Source organism: Oncorhynchus mykiss, chromosome 29 (assembly GCF_057628025.1).
Source record: "Oncorhynchus mykiss isolate SJ-2025 chromosome 29, ASM5762802v1, whole genome shotgun sequence".
NCBI classification, from domain to species: Eukaryota; Metazoa; Chordata; class Actinopteri; order Salmoniformes; family Salmonidae; genus Oncorhynchus; species Oncorhynchus mykiss.
Genome location: NC_143050.1, coordinates 24008113 through 24031621, shown reverse-complemented (window position 1 = coordinate 24031621; position 23509 = coordinate 24008113). Strand labels below are relative to the sequence as shown.

Sequence of the window (23509 nt, the reverse complement as noted above, 5' to 3'; positions counted from 1 at the left end):
TGATGTAGAAAAGTGATCTCTTGCAGTAATTATTTTTTTTACAGGTACCTGCAGGCAAGCGGTTGTACTTAAGGACCTCACACAGTACCAGTTTGTTGGGTGACAGGGTGAAATGGTCCCGGAACATCAAATCAAATTTTATTAGTCACATGCGCAGTGAAATGCTTGCTTACTTACGAGCGCCTAACCAACAATGCAGTTTAAAAAAAATACAGATAAGAATAAGAGATAAAAGCAACAAGTAATTAAAGAGCAGCAGCGAAATAACGAAAGCGTGACTATATACAGGGGGGTACCGATACAGAGTCAATGCGCGGGGACACCAGTTAGTTGAGGTAGTATGTACATGTCGGTAGAGTTATTGAAGGGACAATGCATAGATGACAACAGAGAGTAGCAGTGGTGTAAAGAGGGGTGAGAGGGCACTGCAAATAGTCTGGGTAGCCATTTGACTAGATGTTCAAGAGTCTTATGGCTCGGGGTAGAAGCTGTTTAGAGCCCTCTTGGACCTAAACTTGGCGCTCCGGTAACGCTTGCCGTGCAGTAGCAGAGAGCACAGTCTATGACTAGGGTGGCTGGAGACTTTGACAATTTTTAGGGCCTTCTTCTGACACCGCCTGGTATAGAGGTCCTGGATGGCAGGAAGCTTGGCCCAGTGATGTACTGGGCTGTTCACACTAGCCTCTGTAGTGCCTTGCAGTCGGAGGCAGAGCAGTTGCCGTACCAGGCAGTGAAACAACCCGTCAGGATGCTCTGTAGAGCAGGTTCTATCTGTAGAACCTAAGGATCTGAGGACCCATGCCAAATCTTTTCAGTCTCCTGAGGGGGAACATAGCCACTGGGATCAGGTACCTGTCACTGTTGGATCCCTGGACATGGTAGGTGCTGGAGCCATCACAATTCTCACAATATCAATTCCAACATTAACATCACTGTACTAGAGATAAAATGTTCTGCGAGATGGGCCTAATGCTTTGGGCTTGATGAAGCAAGCAAAACTTCATTATACATGTCACCTCTGGACAAGTATGCTTTCTTGTCAGGTAAACACTACAAGTCAAATTCAGAACTTCTTTTTACCTTCCTGCAGAGAATTTGTGAATTTTACAGTGGCTTACAGGCAGCTCTGTGGCAAGTAAAATTATGTATTTCATATTACAGAACACTTACTGTAATATAAATACGGTATCAAAGCAAGTAATGACACAATAAAATACCGTAAAATTTACTGTATTATACTGTAAAAAAGTCAATGCTATCAGAATCGGAATGAATTAATGGATGAATGAAATTAATTGAGTGTAGGGGTTTGTATTTCACAGTATTTTACTGTAATTACAAGGTATTGGTGCTAGTAGGTTGGCTGCTATGTAAAGTGTTTACACAGTATATTCAAGAATATTTGGTGTTTTATATCACTTACAGTTCTGCAGGCCTTAACAACAGCTTCCAAGCTGGCAGCGACTACAGGACAAAAACAGACCAAAGAATATGGCAAAATGTTCAACCATTTAAGGTTAAAGACTTGCTGCCACTCCGATCTGTACCCTATACAAATTGATGGGGCATTGTAACCACATGAGTTAAATTGTTACAGGATTCTCACTCATGGTTGCAACAAATACAACCTCTTCCAAGGCAAACGCAAAAATATGATAATGAACCAGAAACCACAATACCATGCACCCACTAGTGGTCAAGAGGTTTTTGGCGCTCTAAAAGGTATGGTACGGTACTGTATTCTGTCAAATGGAATTACAGTACCATTCGTAATACAGCAATTCTTTCCCTGCCCATATTTCCCACAATGCACCATAATTTACAGTATGCTGCAGAGTATTTCACTGATGATAATACACCAAATTACTATATAATTTACAGTTCTCCGTTACAGTGTAGACATACAGTGCAGAAAGAAAAGGCATACAAAATAAACCTGCACACTGTTGTATTCTCCCAAATATCATGTTTTTCTAGGACAATAATCTTTTGTCAATTGGTCTTCATCAAAAAACCTCTTTAACAAAATGTATCATTTGTGAGCACACAACGGTATTTGTGAGTTTTTATTTTGTTTATATTGAACAATTTGCTCTACCTGACACCTGGTAAGTTTAGCTGGTTGTGCACACATTAAATTAATGTAAAGCATGTCCTCCCACTGGGCACAGACACCAGTTCAACAGCCAGTCCACATTGGTTCAATATCATTTCAATGAAATGACATGGAAACAACGTTGATTTAACCAGTGTGTGGACGAGGCGTTTCACTTTCTTTTACATCATCCAAACTTCCAACTTCTTCACTTGCTGTTTTATGGGTGACGTGAGGAGAGTTGATTCTACTGAAGCAGGGCTCTGATCTCTCTTCCTGTCAGCCTCAGATCATCCAAGTCGATTGAGACGTCTAAACCCATTTAGAGTTTTTACACAGGTTATGGAAATTAGCTTGTTGTGACATGGAAGAGAGAGGCTCACATGTCCTCTCATCACTGACAGCTGAGCTATCAATCAACTATTTAAACTGCTTTGAAGTTCATTGTCTTACCATATAACTAATTACACAAACATTTGAATTAACATTAAAACACCTTAAACTTGTTTCTAAAAAGGTTTCCGTAATCTACATCCGGCTTTGACTAGTTGTCAACTATGTAAGTCTTATGATGTACATTTAACTTTGAGTTGACAACATCCTTTAGTATTTCACAGGTCCACATCTGTGAAAAAATAAACTGAAGAGAAGCAAAAGCACCGACCAACTCAAATTCACAATGTGATCCTATATGCAAACACCAACAACAATTTCAAATTCTGTTTCATTTGTTGACATCCTACACATGTTAACCCCTAAATGAACACAAAACCCTCTTACAAAAATACAACCAGATTTCGACAAGCATGGACCTTTGAACCAGGAAGACTGCGGCAGCCAAATGCTTCCTTCCCATGAAAAATAAAACATGAGCACCCACCTGTGCTATCGCAGGCGGGCCATCTGCTGAGAGAGGACTAGTGCTGTTTAGTGATCCATGCATTGTAAGCAGCTCAGTGCACAAGAGCACACATTACAGGCCAGTACGGAGGACGGCTCCTTATGAAACGCACCTACTTTCCACTAGGCTGGCTTTCCTGAGACTGACACGGTCTTCTAATGACACGGACTACTGATCTGACATTGGGGGACTGGCCAGAAGACAGAAGGGGTGGGTATTTCTGAGTCTGATGTGGCACAGTGCTCAACGTCTGCTGACAAAGTCAACGACTACAGGAGGGAGAGATCGGGTGTCTCTCGTGTATAATCAGATAATATACTGAGATTGGGAGAGGTGCTATGTAAGCCTAAACTGTATGAGTCATCTTTTGAAAAGTAGGTATGAAGCCACTGAATCCTTCCTCCAATTTTATAAGAAAAAGATGCAAATAAAGTTCTAATTGTTTCAAAGGGAATGCTATGTTTTGCAGGCCATTACCAAAATTGACATGTAACATTATCTCCGATCAAGTCTCTTATTCTTTTGTATTCGATACAACAGTCCAATATTGTGCTATAACACAACATATTTGATATATACTGAACAAAAATATTAACGCAACATGTAAAGTGTTGGTCCCATGTTTCATGAGCTGAAATAAAATATCCCAGAAATGTTCCATACACAATTATTTTTTTTTCTTTCAAATGTTGTGCACAAATGTGTTTAAATCCCTGCTAGTGAATATTTCTCATTTGGCCAGATAATCCATCCACCTGACAGGTGAGGCATATCAAGAAGCTAATTAAACAGCATTATCATTACACAGGTGCACCTTGTGCTGTGGACAATAATGGGCTACTTTAAAATGTGCAGTTTTGTCACACAACACAATGCCACAGACGTCTCAAGTTTTTAGGGATAGCGCAATTGGCATGCTAACTGCATGAGTGTCCAACAGAGCTGTTGCCAGAAAATGTCATGTTCATTTCTATACCATATATGGCTTCCAATATCATTTTAGAGAGTTTGGCAGTACGTCCAACTGGCCTCAATCGCAGACCACGTGTATGGCATCATGTGGGTGAGCGGTTTGCTGATGTCAATGTTGTGAACAGTGAGTGCCCCATGGTGGTGATGGGGTTATGGTATGGGCAGGGATAAGCTATGGAAAACAAAAACATTGCATTTTATCGATGGTAATTTGAATGCACAGAGATACCATAGAGATCCTGAAGCCCATTGTTGTGCCACTCATCTCCCGCCATCACCTCATGTTTCAGCATGATAATGCATAGCACCATGTCACAAGAATCTGTACACAATTCCTGGAAGCTGAAAATGTCCCAGTTCTTCTATGGCCTGCATACTCACCAGACATGTCACCAATTGAGCATGTTTGGGATGCTCCGGATGTACAATAGCGTGTTCCTGTTCCCACCAATATCCAGAAACTTCGCACAGCCATTGAATAGGAGAGGGACAACATTCCACAGGCCACAATCAACTCAATGAGAAGGAGATGTGGTCACGCTGCATGAGGCAAATGGTGGTCACACCAGATACTGACTGGTTTTCTGATTCACACCCCTACCTTTAAAAAAAAAAGAAGGTATCTGTGACCAAAATATGCATATCTGTATTCCCAGTCAAATCTATAGACTAGGGCCTAATTAATTTATTTCAATAGGCTGATTTCCTTAAATGAAGTGCAACTCAGTAAAGTCTCGGAAATTGTTGCATGTTGCATTATTATTTTGTTCAGTATACTGGCTGCTCCATCACAGACAGTCTTTCAATGGTTCATTTCAGAAGTGTGTGTTAATACAAACGTTATTAGAGCCACATCCACAGTAAACACACCTGGTGGTCTCTACATTGGTGGGAAACATGACAAACATGTATTTTTCTCTTTGAGAAAGAATTAAGTGTCTAAATGAAAAGGACACAAACTTCCTGGATGGATCTGATGGAATATATAGCATTCTTTTGGAAGTGTGGTCTAAAAGACAGATCCTGAAGGGAGGCTAACAGCTGATTTGGAATACAAACATCACCAAATAACATGATAACATAGGACTATGACCATATAGATTAACAAATAAATAGACAAAATTCCCACACATCCACAGACATTTCCTCATGTTGTACTGCTCTCCGGAGTTTAGACTCGTAGCTGTGTTGACCAAATCCCCATGGCCAATGTGCTGCTCAATCACAGCAAAGAGATGCTGCAGCAGATCAAGCTCTTCAAACCTGTCAAAGTTCCAAGTTCAAGACAAGAAGAGGTCTTTCAGTAGAACAATCCACTCTGGGGTTGTGGAATTGTCTGAAATTCTGCTCAACAGATGCTCTCTCCAGCTCAGGCCTTTCTGACAATTCGTCGCCCACTTTTCCCAGCAGCCCTCCTCCAGTCTCGTCCTCTCTCTGTCCTGCAAGGCTGGCTACTGACCCGCCAGCTGCTAGGGCAAACTCGGGCACTGAGGGGTAGAGAGGAGGAAGTAACAGTTGAATGAATAATGTATTTGTCATGCTGTATTGTAATAACTGCATAATAGCCTGTAATGATGAATATTAGTTATTCAAACACACAAAAAAGTTAATTATAATAGCCTTAGTCTACTACCATGGATGCATTTTGTTATTCATCCCATAATAGCATTCACATAGCCCTTACCTGGTACTCCACATCGGCCCGGCTCGTTTGCGGGGCTTGGCAGCTTGCCTCCGGTACTGCAACCAGCCGCAGACCAGCTCATGAGCGATCATCATATACAGCAGGAAGATGAGAACAGCGGGATCCATCCGAACGAACGGTAACGGGCTGCTGTGCAGGTATTCGAAGAGGACGGATGGCGCGAGTCTGGAAAGGAGGTTGTCCAGGGAGCGGGAGCCAGAATGGGTTCGCGCGTGGTATACTCCGTTTATTCTCGAGAGCAATGAAGTAATTTGTCCTAATGGAATTGCAACGGAGATTTTCTCGAGTCCTGCTCCTTCCTAATTTGCGCCTAATAACCACCCACATCTATGGGTGTGTGCGCTGTCACTGTGTAGCCTACCCCACCCGTGCTAATCTCACTATAGACTAGGCTACAGCCGAAATGATGCCCCCCCCCCCCCCCCCCCCCCCCACCACCGATCAATACAGTGTGTACCCCAACCATCTTCGTACGAGTTGGTCATCTAATCGAAAACATGCTACTGTGCAAGTGACCATTATGCTTTTAATACTATTGATGCCACCGAAGAGGACAGGGGAGGATGTTGCCGTGGAGACATGGCGGTTGCTAGGGTGGGATGTCGTGTCGTGATTCCCTTGTCCATCTGTTTTTTTGATCAATCTCATTTGACCAGGGCAAAGCCTTCTGGACTCTTGATCAGGAAGCCAAGAGAAATAACATGACAATTTACTTACCTTATGATTACACATTAGACCCATAATTAGGCTACACATAGGTCTGACTGGTTTTAGTTTAATATATCTACCATGCATGTTACTTGTCACAAGATATATAATAGCCTCATAATCAAATAAATGATGCTATTTATTGTAAAACTGAACTGAAGCAATATGGTGCATGACATTCTGATTTAATTAGTACTATTCATCATCACAAAACATACAACTAAGCTACATTTCAATAGCATTTTGCTTGGAAATACATGCTCATCATTATATTTTCCTTTTAGTATTTTATTTGCCCCAGAACATCAGCACTGTATTTGGAAGCAAATTGCAACAAGGCACCTCTCTTTCACAGATTCTAATATAAGGCATCCCATCCCTCTCTCTGTCTTTGTCTCTCTTACTTGAAGTTGAACCAGCTGCCTTCTATGACAGTGTTTATAAACAGCTATATAGCATGGCTCTCATATCAATAAGCTATAAGTACAATTTAGCACTGTAGCCAACAGATAGGATTCTGCGACAGACATTTTTGTCAGTGTTCTTCATTTCTACTTCATCTAACTCATTATTAGTAGAATTACCATAGCAGAGCAGTGTCTGTCTTATCTCTGAGGACCGAAGGGGCAATTTCATGCTTTGGCAGCTAGAACTGCATACAGTGAGCCATCTCATCTCATTGACCTCCAACTATCCTGACAGTCCACCAGCAGAAGTCCCAGACTTCAGGACCCAGTCAGTCAAATCTGCAGCTGCTTCATTGATTGCAATGGTACATGGATGAGAGTGCGTGTGTTTGTGTGTAGGGTTTGTGAAGGTGTGCAGTGGATGCTATAGCCATTCACTCAAAGTTAACAAGTCAATGCTATCCTGATATCCAGGTGTGTGTGTGTGTGTGTGTGTGTGTGTGTGTGTGTGTGTGTGTGTGTGTGTCAGGTGCAAGACGACACAAGCAGTTCTTCTGCTGTGATATCGCCTTCATTTCACAAAGCCGCCACTAGGCAGCAGAGTCTCCCCTTCTACACCATCTCCTTCCTCACTAATTCTGAGGAATCCTGCAGACACACAAAAACAGATATTTGTAGGTTATTCACAGATCACATTAGAATAAATACGTCAACATAAGTTAATTGATTCTAAGTGGGACATGTACTTACAGAGACGCATACTTCATTAGTGAAGTCCCCCGCCATTGGTTGTGCCGGAACTGGAGACACAGTCATTCGGTCCTGCTGAAAATGGACAAAAGGAGAATGATAACAAATGTGCAAATATTTCATGTTAGAAACACCTTCTTGAGCCGTTCCTTGAACCGTTCTTGAATCAGGTGAAAAAACCCCAAGCCATAATACTCACTGTGGGGTGTGGGTCATACATGTCATTGGCAATGCCTTCGATAGCGGAAGGCGAAGCTGATTGTTCCACAGCTCCGCCAGTCATTGCCTTTGTTTTGTCCTGAGTGCGCAGGTAGTAGTACAGCAACACTCCCAGAGTGGCCAGCAGCAGCAGTACCACGATGATGGAAGCAACAATACCTCCTGCGTTGTCTGGTTCTGGTGTGGCTGTATTGGACATAAGGTGCTATTAGATAAGGGTTGCTCAGCCAGGCCTGGCGAGTGGCATGAGCCATGAAAAAGATATTGCTTGTGTCTTACTTGTTAGTGGGTCTTTTGCTTCACCGGCACAGTTAAATCCTATGTCATAGTCAATGTCATCCAGGGCCAAGACTCCAGCGTATCCTTTGAAACCCTCAAATATAATCTAGAAACACACATTCTCAATAAACAACAACCCTTCCTTGCAATAATACAATATGAGACAATATATATAGGTAACTGGCAAAATAAAGGAAACACCAAAATAAAGTGTCTTAATAGGCCGTTGGGCCACCACGAGCCAGAACAGCTCCAATGTGCCTCGGCATAGGAGGGATGCGACACAAGAAAATCCAGCATTTGGTGTTTTGTTGATGGCGGTGAAAAACGTAGTCTCAGGCGTCACTCCAGAATCTCCCCTAAGTGTTCAAATCTTGTGACCGAGATGCACACGTACACGATCGCACACACACACTTTAAGCCCCCTATGCTCCGTTGAGATGCCCTCTTTCAAAGTCACTGAGATCTCTTCTTCTAGCCATGGTAGCCATAATAATGGGTAACTGGGCATTTTTATACATGACCTGAAGCATGATGGGATGTTAATTGCTTAATAAACTCAGGAACCACACCTGTGTTGTGTGTGTGTGTATGTACTTGTGTGATGTCTGACCTGATACTCTTCAGCAGAAGTGATGTCAACATTGAAGCGTGACCAAACTGCTCCCACCTCTTCCACACTCAACATTTGTTCCAGGTTCCCTTCAGACTGCCTAAACACCTTCAGATGACTACCATCTGCATGGACACAGTATGGAATATAACGGCATTAACAAACTGGCAACCAGGATCACCAACATCATGGTCGGCATCATCACATAGAAACAGACAGGTAAGGCAGGTTGTTTGATAGAGTTAAGACAGCAGTGGTAAAGTCCAGTGGTGTAGGTTGGGTCTTACGGGAGACTGGTTTGTACACCCAGAAGCGCAGGCAGGTGCCCATGGTGGAGGGCAGATGAGGACTCAGTAACCAGGCCTTGTATTTGGCTGTGTCCCTGGTGCTACTGGGGAGGAACAGGAAGTGACCTGCAGAATGGACACAAGGACAATAAGACTGGGACCATCAGAACATGGATTCTAATCTGGAAGAGTAGAATTTCAGAGGCCAATTTGATGCTTATGACGACTCTTATAATGCATTATAACTGCATCATACCTGCATCTTGTAAGTAAAGTGTGAGGATTAATCAAGACCGTAGCTTACAGTAAATGCATTTAAATGTGTCAGTGTGTAACCTCTCTCTGTCCCAAGGGTGTGGTCATGGGATGGGGTGGGGTAGTGGGTCTCTGCCTCAGCACTGGTCAGCTCCCAGTCCAACTGGTCTAGCTCAGGGTTCTGAGTGTTGGTCCAGTCACACATTCCTATCTCCAGGTCACACTTAGTACCTGACAAACACACCAGCATGCATGTCACTAACACACACAATAAGAATAATTATCTCTCTGTGTGTTCGTGAGTGTGTAAAGTACTGACCAAGTGTTTGACAAGGATGGCTTGAGAAAATTACGTCATCAACTGAGACATGAGTGCCTTTGCCACCCGCTCCCTGCACCTCAAACTCCAACTGAAACACAAACCATTTTCAATTCAGTCATTTAGCAGACACTTATCCAGAGCGACATACAGAAGCAATTAGGGTTAAGTGCCTTGCACAAGGGTATATCGTCAGATTTTTCATCTAGTTGGCTCGGGGATTCAAACCAGCGACCTTTCGGCTACTGGCCCAACACTAGGCTGCTTACATCTGACCTTTCAGTGCTTGCAGTGTCTGACCAGTGGCTTGATCACATGACATCATGTACACTACCTGCCAGTCTGTGATGGTGCTGCTGATGTTGCCGTTGCCTTGGCGCCAGACATCTCCCTGGTCCAGGTTGTTGGAGAAGATCTTCACCCTATCTCCTTTCACTGGCTTCATGTACACAGTCAGCAAACCTAAAATAGATCACACACACACTAATGTTGGCGAACATATTTTTTTGTAGTACATTTACCCCTTTTTTGTGATATCCAATTGGTAGTCACAGTCTTGTCCCATTGCTGCAACTCCCGCTAGAGCGCGATGGGACAAGGACATCCCAGCTGGCCAAGCCCTCCCCTGACCCGGACGACGCCTGGCCAATTGTGCGTCGTCTGTAGTGACTCCTCAAGCATTTCGATGCCTTAGACCGCTGCGCCACTCTGGAGGCCCCAGCATGCAAAGTGTGACGTGTGATTGAGGGTGGGTATGTACTGTAAAAGGTATATACTCACCAGGATTCTCTCCCCCCATGTGGTACCAGAAGTGAACACACTCTGTTTGTGCCACGCCTACTCGCACAGGGGATGTAAGGGTGGCCACACTGCCCTGTGGTAGGATCTCCACATCACTGTCTGCCATCATGTAGTACCCTAAGGACCAACAATAGGATATGTTTAAGTAGATTCCATGTATCTTTGTATCTCTCACTACTTGTATTTCTGAGAGGTATTGACATGTTGAAAGCACTGAGCTGTCTGTTTAAACAACTAGCACACAGCTCAGACACCCATGCATACCCCACAAGACATGCCACCAGAGGGCTCTTCACACTCCCCAAGTCCAGAACAGACTATGGGAGGTGCACATTACTACATAGAGCCACGACTACATGGAACTCTATTCCACATCAGGTAACTGATGCAGCAGTAGAATCAGATTGAAAAAACAGATAAAAATACACCTCATGGAAGAGTGGGGACTGTGAAGCAACACAAACATAGGCACAGACACATGCATACACACACATGATAACATACGCACTACACACACATACACATGGATTTTGTGTTGTAGATATGTGGCCTTGAAGGCACACAGTGTGTTGTGAAATCTGTTATAAACGTATTGTAATGTTTTAAAAATTGTATAACTGCCTTAATTTTGCCAGACTCCAGGAAGAGTAACGGGATCCATAATAAATACAAAGTATGTCCTTTTGTCGTTCTATTTCTCTCTCTCTCCATCTCTCACCCATCACTGTCTCCAGTGTGTGGTCTGTTTTTGGCCCAGTGTTGGAGGACTGCCAGTTAGTGTGGAGCCAGCTGGCAGTGCCAGTGCTGGTGTAGCCGCATTGCTGGCCTTCAAAGGAGCACTTATTGGGCACGGTGCATGGGCCGTTCACAAACGCCACGTCATCTAGTGCAACCCGCCCGTCAAAGCCGGAGCGCACTGCTTCAAATATCAGCTGTGTGTGTTTGTGAATCAGAGAGGAGGAAGGAGAGGGGAGCGGGGAGCAGGGGTGGAGAGGGAAGTGTCATATCAATGTCAACATGAACAGACATATTCTATTTTTGTTATTATTATGTTTATTACGTGTAACTGGACCTGAATCGTGTATTGAACCCACTCATACCTGGAAGCTAGTTAGCTGCTCAGATACTGGACAGTGTCCCTCATGCCAGAAGTTGCCATGGGCACCACTGCGGCTCCATAGCAGACTCTCACCGCCGTAGGCATCACGCATCTTAACACTGAGTGCACCTGAGAGGGATAGAGAGAGGGTGAGATGGAGGGGAGTTGAGAGAGAAGGAGTAAAAACATAGGAAGAGGATGTGAGAGGAAGAGAAGAGGGAGATAGAAATAGAACGTGAAAGTGGTGTTCATTGTGTTCAGGAGTGACTCTTCTGGAAGTCAAGGAGAGCCCTTCATCCTCACCTGTCTCAGGCCCGTAGAGCTTATAATAGAAGGACAGGCAGTGATGTCCGGGGGTGCCTGGCTGACGGTACGATAACAGACGGCCAGACACACCCCGTAACAAGGGGCTCCATACGTCTACAGCAAGGCTTTTACCTGTTATCAAAGGCAGGATTAATTAAGGCGTTATAGACCCCTAATGACTTAATGATCAGGTCCATTGGTTACAGAGAGAGCAGAGAACACTTGGAGTAAAGCTACTATGTGAGAAGTACGACATGTTTAGAATGTACAACTGGTATGTGGTTATGTGAACCTAGCTAACTATTCTATGCAGGTGTAAGGTCATGTTAGTACCGACGCCAATGGAATGGTCCATCCCTGTGAGCAGGCTCCAGTCAAAGTTGTCCGTTTGATCCTGGTACCAGCCACACAGTCCCTCTTCGAAGTTACATGACAGAGCTGTCCAGAAGAAACAAATCATATCAGCAGAAAATCAACAAAATAAAATGCTATATACTATACAGGATAAGTGTGTGACCATACTAAAATACTAAATGATCACAACAACAACAATATTTGTTCAAACTGAAACATAAATTGCTTACCTGTGGGAGAGGATGGGAAATACTGAGCGTGACAGTTGATGAAACGAACATCCTTCACAGATATTCTGGCACATGGGCACAACTTCCTAGCACGAGCCACAAATTCCATCTTGGAAAGAGAGGGGGAGTGAAAGAAAGAGTAACCACAGCATCAAAAAATGAATACAATTAATATGGTAGTAGATAATACAAGATAAACCAAACCAAACCATAAGCATGTCCTGAAGGTATCATACCTGGAAGCGGTGATCCCTGGCTCCGATGTACACCTGCGCCTGCTGGTACACCCCCTCTACAGGTCCTGTTTTCCCACTGAACTCCCACAGCCTGGGCAGAATGCCCAACAGACTGTCAATCACCCGGATGGACAGCTCACCTAGGGGAGAAAACAGGGAACAAAGAGGCAGAGGTAAAGACAAGGAGCGGCAGATGTCCTGAACTGTAGGAGGGACATAGGTTTTGGTTAAGGGGATTGTTAGGGTTTTCTTGCAGGTGTCTGAGGCCGTGTTACCGGTGTGATTGCTCTTGCTGGTCAAGGAGTAGGAGAAGTTGAGGGTGCAGGCTGGCCCCGAGGGGCCCAGGAGAGGGGTGCGTGTCTGGGCCTCAGTTAACTGCTGCCCTGGGGCTTCAGCTAAAAACAGGTACTTGTCTGAGGGAAGCGAGAGAGATGGAGAGAGTTGGAGGTCTATCACTATACTGAAAAACAAACTAAACAAAATGTACAGCTGACCAGACATGGCCACTCATACCTTATAGTATCTTGATATGCACACAAGCATAACACACAGAAGCAAGTATGCACACGCATACGCACACACTCATCTGTCCAAAAGTTACCTTTGGGGGTGTCATTCAGGACCCACTGCTGGCTTCCAATGCTGCTGTCTGTCCATCCAGAGCTGCCCTTCTCATAGGAGAAGTCCCCTACACAAACACACACACTAAGAACATGCAGATTCACACCAAACATTTTTTGACAAATACAGTTGAAGTCGGAGGTTTACATACACTTAGGTTAGAGTCATTAAAACTTGTTTTTCAACCACTCTACAAATTTCTTGTTAACAAACTATAGTTTTGGCAAGTCGGTTAGAACATCTACTTTGTGCATGACAAGTAATTTTTCCAACAATTGTTTAGACAGATTATTTCACTTATTATTCACTGCATCACAATTCCACTGGGTCAGAAGTTTACATACACTAAGTTGACTGTGCCTTTAAACAGCTTGGAAAAATCCAGAAAATGATGTCATGGCTTTAGAAGCTTCTGATAGGCTAATTGACATCATTTGAGTCAATTGGAGGTGTACCTGTGGATGTGTTTCAAGGCCTACCTTCAAACTCTGTGCCTCTTTTGCTTAAAATCATGGGAAAATCAAAATAAATCAGCAAAGACCTCAGAAAAACAATTGTAGACCTCCACAAGTCTGGTTCATCCTTGGGAGCAAATTCCAAATGCCTGAAGGTACCACGTTCATCTGTACAAACAATAGTACGCAAGTATAAACACCATGGGACCACGCAGCCGTCATACCGTTCAGGAAGGAGACCCGTTCGGTCTCCTAGAGATTAACATATTTTGGTGCGAAAACTGCAACTCAATCCCAGAACAACAGCAAAGGACCCTGTGAAGATGCTGGAGGAAACAGGTACAAAAGTATCTATATCCACAGTAAAACGAGTCCTATAATCGACATAACCTGAAAGGCCGCTCAGCAAGGAAGAAGCCACTGCTCCAAAACCGCCATAAAAAAGCCAGACTTCGGTTTGCAACTGCACATGGGAACAAAGACTGTACTTTTTGGAGAAATGTCCTCTGGTCTGATGAAACAAAAATAGAACTGTTTGGCTATAATGACCATCATGAATAAACCAAGATGGCATAGCAGTCAGACGTCCTTTATCCTCTTTCTTTTCGTGTCCCGTGTATATATATATTTACATCTTTCTTCGTATATCTTTTATATATTTTCTTTTTCCAAAAACTCAACTTCAAAACACTCTCCTGCAACCCGCCAATTTTTAAAAAGTATTATTTACCTCAAATCTGTAATCCACAATAGAAGCTAGCCAGAAGCTAACCGGAAGTTAGCAAGAAGCTAACCAGAAGCTAGCAAGAAGCTAGCCAGTTTACTGGCTAACGTTATTATTCAGCTAACTACGGTTTGGACACTGTGTTAACAACCCTCCAGATGAGCTTCAATGCCATACAACTCTCTGTGGCCTCCAATTGCTCTTAAATACAAGTAGAACTAAATGCATGCTCTTCAACCGATCGCTGCCTGCACCTGCCCGCCCGTCCAACATCACTACTCTGGACGGTTCTGACTTAGAATATGTGGACTACAAATACCTAGGTGTCTGGTTAGACTGTAAACTCTCCTTCCAGACCCATATCAAACATCTCCAATAAATCTAGAATTGGTTTCCTATTTCGCAACAAAGCATCCTTCACTCATGCTGCCAAACATACCCTTGTAAAACTGACCATCCTGCCGATCCTCGACTTCGGCGATGTCATTTACAAAATAACCTCCAATACCCTAGTCAATAAATTGGATGCAGTCTATCACAGTGCCATCTGTTTTGTCACCAAAGCCCCATATACTACCCAACACTGCGACCTGTACGCTCTCGTTGGCTGGCCCTCGCTTTATACTCGTCGCCAAACCCACAGGCTCCAGGTCATCAACAAGACCGTGCTAGGTAAAGTCCCCCCTTATCTCAGCTCGCTGGTCACCATAGCAGCACCCGCCTGTAGCACGCGCTCCAGCAGGTATATCTCTCTGGTCACCTCCAAAACCAATTCTTCCTTTGGCCGCCTCTCCTTCCAGTTCTCTGCTGCCAATGACTGGAACGAACTACTAAAATCTCTGAAACTGGAAACACTTATCTCCCTCACTAGCTTAAGCACCAGCTGTCAGAGCAGCTCACACATCACTGCACCTGTACATTGCCCATCTATAATTTAGCCAAAACAACTACCTCTCCCCCTACTGTATTTATTTATTTTGCTCCTTTGCACCCCATTATTTCTCTCTCTACCTTGCACATTCTTCCACCGCAAATCTCCCATTCCAGTGTTTTACTTGCTATATTGTATTTACTTCGCCACCATGGCCTTTTTTTTTTTCTTTTTTTTTTTTGCATTTACCTCCCTTATCTCACCTCATTTACTCACATTGTATATAGACTTGTTTTTCTACTGTATTATTGACTGTATGTTTGTTTTACTCCATGTGTAACTCTGTGTTGTTGTATGTGTCGAACTGCTTTGCTTTATCTTGGCCAGTTCGCAATTGTAAATGAGAACTTGTTGTATCATGTTGTGGGGGTGCTTTGCTGCAGGAGGGATATGCGCACTGCACAAAATAGATGGCTTCATAAGGAAGGAAAATGATGTGGATATATTGAAGCAACATCTCAAGACATCAGTCAGGAAGTTAAAGCTTGGTCGCAATGAGTCTTCCAAATGGACAATGACCCCAAGCATTCTTCCAAAGTTGTGGCAAAATGGCTTAAGGACAACAAAGTCAAGGTATTGGAGTGGCCATCACAAAGCCTTAACCTCAATCCCATAGAAAATGTGTGAGCAGAACTGAAAAAGCTTGTGCGAGCAAGGAGGCCTACAAACCTGACTCGGTTACACAAGCTCTGTCAGGAGGAATGGGCCAACATTCACCCAACTTATTGTGGGAAGCTTGTGGAAGGCTACCTGAAATGTTTGACCCAAGTTAAACAATTGAAAGGCAATGCTACCAAATACTAATTGAGTGTATATAAACTTCTGACCCATTGGGAATGTGATGAAACAAATAAAAGCTGAAATAAATCATTCTCTCTACTATTATTCTGACATTTCACATTCTTAAAATAAAGTGGAATTTTTACTAGGATTAAAATGTCAGGAATTGTGAAAAACTGAGTTTAAATGTATTTGGCGAAGGTGTATGTAAATTTCCGACTTCAACTGTATAATACACCTACAATAATACATACATCGTAAACGCAGAGTACTCACCGCACTTGGCCTCGTCATCTTTATCCTCACAGTCTTCACGAAAGTCACAGATCTTACTGGTATCGCTAGTGCAAGGATGCCCAGGAGGTTTGGGGAAATTTGCTAATGTGAAATTTTCTGCAAGAGGAAAGGTGGGAAGGGGACAGAGTAAGCGGGTAAATAGATGCAGTATACATGCTATGTTATGACCATATTGCACTGTGCTGTTGGTTAACATTATTAGTAGTTCAGTTCTGTATACATTGTGTGATTCAGAAGATACCTTCCTTGTATGTGTTTATTTGGTTCACCTTTAGAGAGACGGCAGTTAGGAGACATCATAATGCTATCTATAGCAACCCCTCCATACTCCTTGTCTCGGATCGCAGCCACAAACACAAGCTAAGACAGATGAATGTCATTAAAAGGAGAAAGAGAGCAATATGCAAATGAAAAGGTGGTCAGTATTCAACAGGCTTTTATAACAATACTGTCCCTCATCCAATGTAAAGCTCTTTGATTATCTGGAAAACCATCTGAAACAGATGTCCACGCTTTGATTATGTCCACAAAGCCCTATCCAGTCCACTCACTTGGAAGCTGGTGTTGCTAATGATCTCCACCTCAGCCTTGACCCAGAGGTCCCCTAGGGCACCCCCCCTCTGCCACACCGGGTAGATCTCAGTGTCTGCCACCAGCACAGACAGGCCTCCAGACCTTGGCCCAAACTGGTGGCTGTACATCACCATCTACAGGGCAGACATGATGTTCATTTAGGTGTTTTTGCTCACATTAAAGACAAGTATCTATACAGACTGTAGTACATTAGTAATAAAAGTGAACATAATGATTGATTCAACTATTGTTACCTTGACTGAGAGGTTAGCAATATGATGACTGTCAAGAGTGATGTGTGTGATAGTGTGTGATAGTGTGTGTATGTGTGATGTGCGTTTGGTAGCCTTACACCAGTAATATAAATGTTGCTGGTTTGAATCCCTGAGTCTACAGGGTGAAAAATCAGCCGATGTGCTCTTGAGCAAGGCACTTATCCCTAATTGTTCCTGTAAGCTAAATGGCAAAAAATGTTACATGTAAATGTGCGTATAAAGTTCAAAAGACTGGCCTGCCAAGGTAGAAGCCATGTGTGTGTGTGTGGAGACAGCATTATTGTGCCTTAGTGCATACCTTGCAAGGATGTGTGCTATTGGTTGGTTCCAGTAGAGGGCTTTGAAAGGATGTCCAATCAGATTTGAGCCCGCCTTCAGGTACAGTGACATACAGGAAGTGACCTTCAGGGCAATAACACAAGTTGAAGACATCTCACTGAGGAAAAAAATCAGGACAGAACAAGTATTACTATGTTTCTATAATGTCATTGAGCTTGTACCCGATGCAGTATTGTCGGAATGGTCTCTACCAGGTCCTTTAAAAGGGTCTGTTGTGGAGATATTGGCTTGACTGGTCCTTGTCCACTTCAGACTAGTGGAGAGAGTCCTCAGGTCCCAGTTACACACTCCTTCCTCAAAGTCACAGCCCCAGTAGCCTCCTAAACACACAAAGCCATACAGAGTTCATAAAAATAGTGGAACAGGGTTAAAATAAGGATGAAATAAGGTGACTCTCACCACAATTCTGCTCATCAGTTTTGTCACCACAGTCATCAGAGCCGTCACAGACCTGACGCTGCTCCACACAGCCCTCCCTGTTACACTGCAGTAACCCTGCAGCACACGACTCCCCTGGGACTGGCACTGAGAACAAAGAGAGAGGTAGAGGTGGAGAGAAAGAGAGAAAAGAGAGAGAAAGAGTTAAAATAGTAATCTCTCTTAACTCAAAGTGATGTTAAAACCTTTTTGGGATAGGGGGCAGCATTTTCACTTTTGGATGAATAGCGTGCCCAGAGTGAACTGCCTCCTAATCTGTCTCAGATGCTAATATATGCATATTAGTATTAGTATTGGATAGAAAACACTCTGAAGTTTCTAAAACTGTTTGAATGATGTCTGTGAGTATAACAGAACTCATATGGCAGGAGAAAACCTGAGAAAAATCCAACCAGGAAGTAGGACATCTGAGGTTTGTAGTTTTTCAATGCTTGACCTACCGAGTACACATTGAGATATGGATGAGGTTGCACTTCCTAGGGCTTCCACTAGATGTCAACTGTCTTTTGAAACTTGAATGAGGATTCTACTATGAAGTAGGGGCTCATGAGACCTCTTTGAGTCAGTGGTCTGGCAGAGAGCCTTGCTCTCATGACGCACACTCCCGACAGAGTTACCTCGCATTCCAGTGCTTTTTCTGAAGACAAAGAAATTCTCCGGTTGGAACATTATGGATGTTTTATGTTAAAAACATCCTAACGATTGATTCCATACATCGTTTGACATGTTTCTAAAGGACAGTAATGGAACTTTGAGTTTTTGTCTGGATGAAATGCTTGTGCCTCATGAAGATGGATTACTGGGCTGAACACGCTAACAACAAGTGGCTATTTGGACATAAATGATGGAACTTTATGGAACAAATCAGTCATTGATTGTGGAACTGGGATTCCTGGAAGTACATTCTGATGAAGATCAAAGGTAAGTGAATATTTATGGTGTTGTTTCTAACTTTGTTGATTCCAAAATGGCGGCTATTCCTCTGGCTGTTTTGGGTTCTGAGTGCCGTTCTCAGATTATGCTTTTTCCGTAAAGTTTTTTAAAAATCTGACACAGCAGTTGCATTAAGGATAAGTCTATCTTTAATTCTGTGAATAACACTAGTATCTTTTATCAATGTTTATTATTAGTATTTCTGCAAAATCCCCAGATATTTTGGAATCAAAACATTACTGCACGTAAGGCGCCAATGTAAACTGAGATTTTTGGATATAAATATGCACATTATCAAACAAAACATACATGTATTGTGTAACATGATGTCATATGAGTGTCATCTGATGAAGATCATCAAAGGTTAGTGATTCATTTTATCTCTATTTCTTCTTTTTGTGACTCCAATCTTTGGCTGGGAAAATGGCTGTGTTTTTTCAACTTGGTGGTGATCTAACATAATCATATGTTGTGCTTTAGCTGTAAAGCATTTTTTGAAACAGGACACGATGGGTAGATTAACAAGATGTTTATCTTTCATTTGCTATATTGGACTTGTTAATGTGTGAAAGTTACATATTTCTAAAAAATATTTTTGAATTTCGCTCGCTGCCTTTTCAGGGGAATGTTGTCGAGGTGTTCTGCAAGCGGAACCCCAGCGCTAGAAAGGTTAACACACTGACACAGAATAACAGATCTGAGGAAGAGTGCATAAAGAAACAGAGGAATCAAAAGACAGAAAAAGAGCGAGACTCACAAGGCAGGGCACAGTCGAAGAACTGCAGCTGGTCTATAGCCACGTCTCCCCGGCGCCCCTCGGTGCGTTGGGAGTGGAGGCGGATCTGGAAGGTGGTGGGGATGCGTCCCAGGAAGACGGTTGCCTCCCTCCAGCCACGCACGCTGGTGCTCTCAGGACGCCACACCACTGCCTGCTGGGTGCTGTCCTCCCTATACACAGATGCCCACAGTGGGGCAGGCCCCATTCCTGTGAACCCTGATAATAGTATAAAGGTTAGATTTTGGGGGAATTTACCTCATTCTACACAGTGGCTAACCCCTGTGTTTCCCATGCTAAAATTGATCAGAAGAACTAGCTAAATATTACTGTAAAACCCTTGATTTTGTAATGCTATTGTGTTACCTGGGTCCCAGAGGAAGTATCTGAGGTGCATTCGGCATGAGGGAGAAGACTGTTTCATCATTGGAGATGCCATCACTGCAGTGCTGGGAGAATGTGCCTTCACTTCGGTCACTCCCATAAACCAACCTGAAAAAATAAAACACGCAGTCATTGTATAATCTCCCACACACAAATAGCCCCATTCACCAAAGCCCCATATACTACCCACCACTCTCGTTGGCTGGCCCGCACTTCATATACGTCGCCAAACCCACTGGCTCCAGGTCATCTATGTCTTTGCTAGGAAACGCTCTGCCTTATCTCAGCTCACTACGGGTGGGTGCACGGACAGGTATATTTCACTGGTCACCCCCAAAGCCTATTCCTACTTTGGCCGCCTTTCCTTACAGTTCTCTGCTGCCAATGACTGGAACGAATTGCAAAAATCACTGAAGCTGGAGACTCATATCTCCCTCACTAACTTTAAGCATGAGCTATCAGAGCAGCTCACAGATCACTGCATCTGTACATAGCCCATCCAACTACCTGATAAAATAATGTATATGTTGAAAGATAATGATAAATTGATTCCATTCTGAAACCTTATAACTGTATGAAATTGATTAGAATCATAAAATTATAATCTGATGATGTGTGTAGTTTTAGTCAGAATTAGGTTAAACAATGTATCTGTATAGTGGAAAAACACAGACTGTCTGAACAAGGCGTAGTTTAGTGTTTGAACTTGTATGTGTGTGCCGAAGAAAAAAACAGAACAGTTAAACTGTGTTTGGACCGACCTGGCTAGGCCTCTGAGGAACCTATGATAGCATAGGGAGTACTTCTCAAGGTTTCCCTAATCTCGGGGGAATGGAACTGTCGGCTGGGCAGTGATACACAGTGGTGAGAACTATGGAGAAGGATAAAACTCCCCTACTGCTTGTGTGGAAGTATGTGCGCAGCTATAAAATGTCTTTGTATAATGGACTTTAGTACAGTTTATTCAAAGAACGTTCTATCTTTTTGCATAAGCTGAGCTTTTGATTAATTATTATTAAACCCATGGTCTTACAGATCTCGGGGATTGGTCAGAGCTATATATTGTCAGTTATTATCATTGGGATTGAAAATTCTCGTGACACTACCTCATCCCCATATTGTTATATATTTATAAAAACATTTACTCCTTTGCACCCCAGTATCTCTACTTGCACATTCATCTACTGCACATCTATCACTCCAGTGTTTAATTGCTAGATTGTAATTACTTCGCCACTACAGCCGGTTTATTGCCTTACCTCATTTGCACACACTGTATACAGATTTTTTTCCTATTGTGCTATTGACTGTACGTTTGTTTATTCCATGTGTGACTCTGTTGTTGTTTGTGTCGCACTGCTTTGCTTTATCTTGTCCAGCTCGCAGTTGTAAATGAGAATTAGTTCTCAACTGGCCTACCTGGTTAAATAAAAAAATTAAATAAAAAATAGATGTGAATTACATTTTTTAGTAGTGTGTGATACAAATCTTCTTAGCCCTGTGTTTTAGTGTTTTTTAAATTAGTGTACATTCACTGGGAGAGCAGGAGTGTGAGTATCTGAGTGCACCGAGTCCCTATCTGTGTGTTGTAGTACTGTCGAGAGTGTACCTGTGGCTGTCCCAATGGTGAAGTCTGAGGAGGGTCCGCTGTCTGGCAGTGTGTCCCCTCTCTGACGCCTCTCCCAGGAGTAGGCCTTCTCCAAGGACTGGTCCTGCCAGCCACACACGTCTGGGTCCTCAAAGTCACACACAAAGTCCATCCCTCTGTAGCCTTGGGTTTCACACCAACACGCACGATACAGACAGGCAGACAGATAGGCAAGCAGACAGACAGGCATCACTTAAAATCAAAAGCTTGTATTGCAATGTGTTTGTCTGAGGGAGCTGCAGTGTGTGTTCTTGGAAATTGGTTTTTCTTCCTTTTTCCATCCCGTTCTAGTGATATAACATAACGTTTGGTAAATGTCAGCGCTGCATGATTGGTGTTCAGTGGCAAATGGGCACGGTCACTGGAGCGCAGGTACTAGAATTGATTTGTACGGCTCAGTCAGAGCAGAGGGAGTCTTACCACAGCCGTTTTCATCGATGCAGTCTGTACAGTCACAAACAAAGTCACACTTCAGCTCTGGGGTCTGGCATGCAAGTGTCTGTGAGCCAATCGCTGCAAAACAACAGACTCATCATTGACTTTGACAATAATCTCCATCTACAGTACAGTAGGAGAGTGATTTAAGCAAAAAAAACTAAAACAGTCTTTTTTAAGTGGCCAATTGCATAAATGCCCCAGTAGGATCTTCCATTCTCGGACCCGAGTGAGTACGTGCAATAATTACCCGGGCAGTAACTAACCCCTTAATTCCCCTCTTATCAGAACCCATTATAATCAACGTTTTATGAGGCTGCTAATGTTAGCAGGCTCAAAGGCCATACAGTGCAGTAATCTGGGAAATGTTCAATCCAAGGTCCCTGACAACAGCTATTACAGAATCCATGTCACAAGAGTCCATAAAGTAACACTGTAAATAATAAATAACCATTTTTGTGGTAGCAGTAACTTCCAAAGCCACAGGACCTAGGTTCATCATGCACCTGTGATCTACACAGCCTATTTCAAGTCAAAAACAAAAACGATATTGCACTTCCTTGATAACTGTGAATTTAAAAAATGTCCTTGTTGCTGACACGGACAGGGAGTTCAGTAAACACTAGCCTACATTTAGCAAAGTATTGCATGAAGACTAGTGTCAATGTTCTTACCCCAGTGAAACGTCAGCAGTAAAACCAGTGCTGAAATCCCTCTGTTAAATCCCATGTTACCCTTCTCTTTCTGCTGGAGCTGTGGACGTCTGAACACCACCTGGCACCTACTAGACTGTGATAACAGCCACGGTCTGCCTCTGACCTCCTCTGATCTGCTGATAGATAACAGGTAGACTTTACATCCACCTGCATCGGTCAGAGCCGTCGGTCGTAAAACAGCACATTCCATCTTTAAAGGTACTTTACTGAACAGAGGACTAAATATTGTGGCTGCAAGCATTCATCAAAGGTCCTGAATTACTCTTCATGGCAGATCTGCAGTGCTCAGTGTCATGTAGAAACCTGACTTCTACATGCTCAGAGCCAAGGCACTGAATAGTGATAGGATACTAATTTGCAATGTATACCTTTATGAAAGTACCAACTTGTGATATGGATACTTTAAATTCACTATAGATACATCATTTAATTGGCAGTAGCACATACTGACAGCAAGGTATATTTTAGGTACATGATTGAGTGTAGATTTGCAGTATACAGTGATGTAATGGTAAAAACAATAGGTGGGTAAACTGATTGTGGTGTAAAAAGTAACACTCCCTATACTTTCATGTAAACTGCATTTACCCTCCACTATACCACTGTGCCTGTATGGCAACATCGGAAGTTAACACATTTCAGATCAATG

At 43.0% G+C, this 23509-nt stretch overlaps 1 protein-coding gene and 1 long non-coding RNA gene across 3 annotated transcripts; both read right to left on the bottom strand.

Annotated features, from left to right (window-relative positions):
* Nucleotides 1-4707: 4707 nt before the first annotated feature.
* Nucleotides 4708-6246, bottom strand: LOC149970397 (uncharacterized). The gene is made up of 2 exons (XR_016493288.1): nucleotides 5653-6246; nucleotides 4708-5455 (listed from the first exon to the last, which is right to left on the bottom strand). It is a non-coding gene; the product is annotated as an uncharacterized LOC149970397 (long non-coding RNA).
* Nucleotides 6247-6547: 301 nt separating this feature from the next.
* On the bottom strand, nucleotides 6548-23168 carry mamdc4 (MAM domain containing 4). 2 transcript variants are annotated; one of them, XM_090226849.1, is made up of 29 exons: nucleotides 22819-23168; nucleotides 22130-22222; nucleotides 21671-21832; nucleotides 20044-20169; nucleotides 19660-19896; nucleotides 17931-18056; nucleotides 17693-17851; nucleotides 17491-17594; nucleotides 16896-17051; nucleotides 16614-16704; nucleotides 16324-16440; nucleotides 13138-13224; nucleotides 12812-12949; nucleotides 12537-12676; nucleotides 12301-12409; nucleotides 12050-12154; nucleotides 11714-11848; nucleotides 11412-11539; nucleotides 11030-11243; nucleotides 10291-10428; nucleotides 9845-9972; nucleotides 9511-9601; nucleotides 9273-9422; nucleotides 8937-9062; nucleotides 8650-8774; nucleotides 8037-8142; nucleotides 7738-7943; nucleotides 7539-7610; nucleotides 6548-7436 (listed from the first exon to the last, which is right to left on the bottom strand). In XM_090226849.1, the coding sequence occupies exons 1-29, from the start codon at nucleotides 23099-23101 to the stop codon at nucleotides 7401-7403; spliced, it is 3888 nt and encodes a 1295-aa protein (XP_090082975.1). In that variant the 5' UTR covers nucleotides 23102-23168; the 3' UTR covers nucleotides 6548-7400. The 2 variants fall into 2 exon arrangements, with proteins under 2 accessions (XP_090082975.1, XP_021446663.3); XM_021590988.3 differs by having other exon boundaries at nucleotides 7539-7613; nucleotides 22819-23167.
* Nucleotides 23169-23509: the final 341 nt, after the last annotated feature.